The 6,924-nt window shown below is 45.8% G+C and overlaps 1 protein-coding gene across 1 annotated transcript in view; it reads right to left on the reverse strand.

Moving 5' to 3' along the window:
• The window catches only part of LOC310770798 (eosinophil peroxidase-like), a gene marked incomplete at both ends in the record, with an annotated part of 34,715 nt that overhangs the window by 23,585 nt on the left and 4,206 nt on the right, over nucleotides 1–6,924 (reverse strand). Inside the window, 2 exons of the mRNA XM_083663511.1 lie at nucleotides 2,782–3,202; nucleotides 6,172–6,287. Coding sequence (XP_083519637.1) covers nucleotides 2,782–3,202; nucleotides 6,172–6,287 — 537 coding nt within the window. The remainder of the gene's footprint in view (nucleotides 1–2,781; nucleotides 3,203–6,171; nucleotides 6,288–6,924) is intronic.

The raw sequence follows: 6,924 nt of genomic DNA on the forward strand, positions 1-6,924 counted from the left end.
TGACATCACTGGTCCACATCTGAACTCAAATCAAATCTCAAGAACTGTCAAACTAAATGAATGCGTGCAAAATTGTTGACAGTTTTTGGATGTGTGAGATCATGTGCAAAATAAATCAACGTTGTTTTTTGGTGAAGTTCTCCTTTAACATTCCATCGATGTTGTTTATATGCTGCAGGTTTTGATCAACCCTCAGTCGACCTGAACCTCAGCTTTCCTCCTTATCCTTTTGACCAAGCTGACGACGAGGAAAGTTGAGAGCAGAAAATGATTGAAGTGTTTGAGAAAGTCTGTTAGTTAGTAACACCTTGACACAGCAAGAAAGTGCCATTTCACCAGCGTCATGGTCGGGGATCTCAATTGTGTTTGGGTGCGTTTGGGCTGGCAGCAGAAGCAGTTGGTATTTCCGCTATATTACAATCAAGCAGTGTTGGAGGTAACTCATTACAAAAGTAAGATATTACATGTAATATATTACTTTTAGCAGTAACTCAGTAATATAACTCATTACCAATATGATTTCAGTAATATTATACCAGTTACTCTGTCAAGTAACACAAGTTACAAATTGAGTAAAAAAATGTTTTTTTTGTTATCACGCACATATTTAAATAAAGATACAATCATTTCCTAATCAAATTGTGTGGTTTTATGCAAATAACCACTATAGATGACAATAACAAAGGAAAATGATAACATTTAGAATTTTGGATGGTTTCAACTGACATCAAGACGGTTTAAATTATTTTTCGGGATGGTTCCGGGCGGCGATGTCATTCTGCTACTGCTGTTATTTTGATGAAAGTAATGCAAAAGTAGTGTTATAAGTAATATAAGTAAACTCTACACAGACAGTAATTTGTAAACTTACTTTCAAATGAAAGTATCTAGTAATATGTAATATATTATATTTTGAAAGTAACTTGCCCAACACTGCAATCAAGTTAAGATTCTGCAGAGATGGAGCACAAATACATTATCTACTAATAATGATTCAAAACAGACTGAAACTGAAAACCATAATTGGTATTTGGTATAATCCAGTGAACCTGACACCAGCCTCAACAATGCACACAGTTATTTTAGTGATCATTGTTATTCCCCTGCCTGGTCCTGTCTTGACTCTGCCCTATGTGTTGCGGCTGTGCTTGAACTCAATTAACTTCCCGCATCCGACCCGCATTCTCTCTTCGGGCGTAATTTAGCCATTTCCCGATTTAGGTTCAGCAACCCTCGTTCTATAGCCCCTATTTCTGGGAGGTTTATGTCAATTTCTCCTCCTTGAATTTGAAGAGTTCCCTGTCCCACTGTCCCGACCATCCCCTGCATTATGGGGGCGTTCGGTGCGGTGGGAGAGGGGTTTGGTGACTGTTTCATTATACAGTCGTCCATTGTGGGGTACATGTGAGAGTATGCCGGTGGGCACCGCATGGCCTCCCCAGATCCCGGTGCAGAAAGAGCCGCATCATTTCTGATGATCGTGCTCCACTGCATCACGATACGAGAAACCACTGCGGCGCGGTCATCCGCATCTCTCCATTTCTTGGAGTGTTTACCAAATGTGGTGCCCGCATTAGCCTCTTTAATTTTTTGGCATTGGATCCTTTCTGCCTTGCTCAAGGCCAACAGATCCTTACTGGTGATAGGTGCTTCATGTGCTTGCGGGACCAAATTGTCCTTCTGCCATTGAGCAATAATGGCATTGTTCGCTCCTTTTACTTTCTGGCATTTACCGGTCTTTGTAAGTAAGTAAGTAAGTAAAATTTTATTTATATAGCACCCTTCCCAGCACGAATGCACAGAGTGCTTTACACATTAAATAGCAACACAGAAATATAAGTGCAGGAATAATACAAGAAAAAGGCAAAAACATAAGAACATACACAGAGCATGAACAGGTAAAAACAATGGCTAGGAATGACTAAAAGGCCTGTCTAAACAGGTGGGTCTTTAATAGTTTTTTAAACGAGAGCTCAGAGCGAGCGGCTCTCAGATCAGGGGGGAGGGCATTCCAGAGCTTCGGGGCTGTCACTTCGAAGGCTCTGTCGCCTTTTGTTTTTAGCCTGGTCCTGGGCACGACCAGGAGCTCTTGGTTGGATGACCTCAGAGACCGGCTGGCTGCATAGGGATGGATGAGGTCAGAGATATAGGTGGGGGCTTGGCCATGGAGGGATCTGAATGCAAATACAAGGATTTTGAAATGGATCCTGTGCTGTACCGGGAGCCAGTGCAGTGAGGCTAGGATGGGGGTGATATGGCATGACTTTTTTGACCTGGTGAGGAGTCTGGCAGCAGCATTTTGGATCAGCTGGAGTTTAACCACGGATGATTTATTGAGATATGAATAAAGGGAGTTACAGTAGTCTAGTCTAGATGAAATGAATGCATGGATGGATATTTCCAGTTCGGCATGTGAAACAATGGTCCGGAGTTTGGCAATATTTCTAAGGTGGAAGAAGCAGGTGCGGGTCACGGATTTTATGTGCTTGTCTAGGTGCATGGACTGGTCAAATATGACACCCAGGTTCCTCAGGTGAGGGCGCACGTTGTCCTTAAGGGACCCTAAGTGTGAGGCTATTTTTTTGGAGATGTTTTCGGCAGCTACAATCAGCACTTCCGTTTTTGTCGCATTTAATTGTAGGAAGTTGCTGCCCATCCAGTTTTGAATGGCGGACAGACACTCCAATAGGGTGCTCAGTTCCTCAATTTTATCGGGCTTAAACGAAAAATAGAGCTGGATATCGTCAGCAAAGCAGTGATAAGAAACACCCTTAAACTGACTGATGAGGAAGCCTAGGGGGAGCAAGTAAAGAGCGAAGAGGAACGGCGCAAGCACGGATCCCTGGGAAACGCCGCACGTGAGGGGGACGGAGTCGGATTTGAAAGGGCCGACAGCCACGGAGAAACACCTCTCCTTAAGGTAGGAGGCAAACCATTTTAGGGCACTGCCCGAGATGCCGACCCACTCCTTTAGTCTGCCGAGCAGGATTCCGTGGTCCACCGTGTCAAACGCTGCACTGAGGTCTAACAGGACCAGGACAGTGCATTTCCCTGAGTCAGAGGCCATCATGATGTCATTGGATACTCTGAGAAGGGCAGTTTCGGTGGAATGGTGTTTTCGGAAACCGGATTGGAATCTGTCTGCGATGTTGTGGTCTGTCAGATAGGTGGTGAGCTGGTTAGCTACCACTCTCTCTAACACCTTTGAGATAAAGGGCAGCTTAGAGATGGGTCTATAATTATTAGTTCGGGAGGGGTCGAGGTTTGGCTTCTTAAGAAGGGGCTGAACAACTGCCTCCTTGAAGTAGGTTGGGACAGAGCCAGAGACTAGGGATCTGTTAATAATAGTGACCAAACTAGGGCCAATAGAGCTAAAATCCTGCTTGAACATTGGGGTAGGTAGAATATCCAGAGGGCTTGTGGAAGACTTCATGGATCTAACTATATCTAAAAGATCTGTTTGGGAGACAGGGGCAAGACTGCTTAGGGAAGATTGGTTGGCTGGGCAGAGGGGGAGGGGGGAGGAGGAGGGGGTGATGCTTGCCCTAACATCAGCTACTTTATTTACAAAGAACAAAAGAAAACGATTACAGTCTTCATTAGAAAACACCGGAACAGAGGGAGTGGGAGGACTAACTAAAGAATTTATCACTTTAAAAATAACTCTGGGATTTCGCTTGCTAGAAGAGATCAGGTTTGAAAAATACTCAGCCCTGGCACTCTTAACTAGATCGTTGAATTCGGCTATTAGATCTTTTAGATAGAGGCGATGGACCTCGAGGTTTGAGGATTTCCATCTCCTCTCTGTTTTGCGACATTTACGTTTCAGCTCGCAGATGTCCTTGTTCAGCCAGGGGGAGACAGGGTGGGTAGAGCGAGTCACAATGGGGGCTACGTCATCTAAAATGGTTGCACAGTGTGCGTTGAAAGCATGAACTAAACAATCTACGTCATCATCAGGCGACAACAAAACATTCTGATCGAAATTAGCAGCGAAATTCTCAACAGCTGAGCTGTTGACAATGCGAGAGCTTTTTATACGCTTCTCTGGCACAAAGTCATTGTCAAAGGACAGGTTGAACAGCACACATTTGTGGTCGGACACCGTCAGATCTTCGATACAGACGTTGCTTATTGTTAAACCGATTGTGAACACAAGGTCCAGGGTATTTCCCTTATTGTGGGTCGGAGCGGCGACATGTTGGACAAAACAAAGAGACGTAGTAATATTAAGGAAATCAGCAGCAAAGGTATCTGAGCTCTTATTAATATGCATGTTAAAATCTCCGGTTAAAAGAATTCTGTCCAAGCAAATGATAGATGCTAAAAAGTCACCAAACTCGGCTAGGAACGAGCTATTTCTGCCTGGAGGGCGGTAGATTAGCACACAGTGAAACGGGTTTATGCGTCCAATTTTGTTTATGTGGACTTCAAAGGACGAGTAGGAACCTGTGCTCACTGTACGAGAGGAGAAACAGTCTCGGTAGAACATGGCAAGTCCTCCGCCTCTCCCAGTGGAACGCGGGGCGCAGGAGTAAGCACAGTTTGGCGGGCATAGTTCGTTTAGTGTGGCAAATTCGTCCGTTTTTTGCCAAGTTTCCGAAATTAACATCCAGTCCAGCTTCTTAGTTACAAAGAAATCGTTCAGGAAGAACGACTTGTTGGTAATGGATCTGGCATTTAATAATCCAAGGCAGATGGAATCGGAACCAGCTCTGCCGAGCGTTGACGCTCGGGGTAGTGGCCGCAGACACCTAGGCCGAGTCCCGGCTCGCCTACACACAGCCCCTGACGCCCCGCTTGTGAGTGGTCGGCGGTGAAACCCAGGAACGAAAGCCGGCAACAGCGACGGAGACGCCGGGAGGATGGGCCTGAGGCAGGATAGCCTTACGTCGGGGATCGAAAACGTGCAGGTGGACAAGGGCACGGCCAGGGAGCGGTCTCGGATTAGCCTTCGCAGCTTTACCGCGGCTCCAGCTCGTCTACCCCGCCGTCTCGCACGCCTTGTCCGGGGACAACAGCAGGATGAGGCCCAGATCGTCGCGGGGATCTGAAGGCGTAGCGCCCGGTGTGGACTCCACTGATCAGATCGATGGGACAGGGAGCCCACCACCGAATCGCGAATGTTCAGCAAGGTAAGACGATCATACACAGCTACTGATTGTACACTGTTCACACATAACGATGAACAAACAAACAGGACAAGCCAAACGAGAATCCGGCACAGACGACTAGCAGCCAGCATAGGCGCGGCCATCTTAGTGCCATCTTAGTGACTTCATCACTCAAAACCTCTGCTCTTTTGAGCATGTCTTCAAATGTTATGCTTCTCATTTCTGCTGTCTTATTTTGCCCTGTAAATTCTTTTTCTTTACCCAACCCACTTGCTCTTTCGAGACTTGCAATGGTTTTTTTCAGATAGGTTTCCTGCTAAGATGTCTACTGGCTGCCAAGCCGAACGAAAAACTCGTAAGTTCCTTTGACTTTCCACTCAGAATTAATATTCAAAAGTAGCAAAGGTTCTGGCAGTTTTATAGACATCCGCTAATTGTCAGTTAGAAAACCCACCCTTCCCCAAAGCAGTTACACTCTACAGTGGCTGCACTTATCTCAAGTGTGCTTGAGTTTTGTGCTAAGAGTCGACAACTTTGTGTGCAGTTGTTTTCTCAAACACCTCTGTAGTTATACATTTCTAATATTTTTATTTATCTAGACCTGAAGGAGTGGCTCAGTATTTGTGCTCCACCACGACCGGTCGCTGATCTTAAGCACAATACTGCTAAACTTGAAGGAGTGCCCCAGTATCGGCTTCACCACAACTGGCCACTGATCGATAATATCTCAGGCTCAATACTACCCCGTATTGGCCCCCAACGATCGACCCTGGTTGTTGATACCTTAGGCTCGATACTGCACTCCTCCCCGCTCGCAGCCACGCCTTCGTTAGGGTCCAAGCTGGCGGTAAACTATTTCCACTCCTCCCCGCTCAAGCTTGAGACGGTTAAACTACACTCAGTTTACCCTATATGGAGCTCAATTGTCTCTGACCTGTACCCTACAAATGTTCACCATTTATCAATCAAGATATACTTACTTGGACATTCCAGGCACTCACCCTAAGATTACTAGTTATAGCCCTAGACGCTTTATATTAAAAAAGGTGCATCTTACCTTGTCTTTAGGCCGGCCTGGTGAGTGTCTGGGATTCCAAGCAAGCGTCCGGCCCGCTACGGCCGCGCTAATCCTGATGTGTCGCGGTCCACTCTCCTCAGGGAAGCTCAGCGAGACTGGAGACAAGGACACATTCGACAACAAGACAGGTGGATAAGGTTAAGTGCACAGTGTCACATGTTTATTTAAGACTAGCAGACATGAATGGTTATATCAAAGCATATATTAAAATTGGTACAAGTCAGAAACAACTGAATAAACTCTTAGATACTGATACCCAAAGTAGTTCACGTCCAGAAGATCTATCTATCTGTGAAGTGTCAGGGCATGAAAGGATCCCGCACCCCTCTCACTCTGAGATGTTATACAGTAAATGTGACTTTCTGATTGGTCCTGAAGTTCAAAGCAGGAGGAGTCTTGAAGCCAAAAACATAATTTCCCAGAAGTCTTGAGGCAAAGCCTCAAGACTTCCTGGGATCCTCGAGTGGGCGTTTTGTATTTGAGAGAGAGAGAGAGAGAGAGGAAGAGAAAGAAGAGAGATAGTGTTTGTGAGTGAGTGAGTGTGTATCTGGGGGGGGGGGTGTGTATGTATGTGTATGTGTGTGTGCATATAAGGTGCATTATATTAACTATAAACAATAACATATATGTACACTCTGCAGTGACATGTCTTCTGTGTGAGAGCTCAAGAGGGGGAGGGGGGGCCGGTGGTGTGCTTGTGTGTGTGTGTGTGTGGGGTGCGGGGGGTCTGTG

Source organism: Poromitra crassiceps (assembly GCF_964638095.1).
Source record: "Poromitra crassiceps genome assembly, contig: HAP1_SCAFFOLD_230, whole genome shotgun sequence".
Classification (NCBI taxonomy): domain Eukaryota; kingdom Metazoa; phylum Chordata; class Actinopteri; order Beryciformes; family Melamphaidae; genus Poromitra; species Poromitra crassiceps.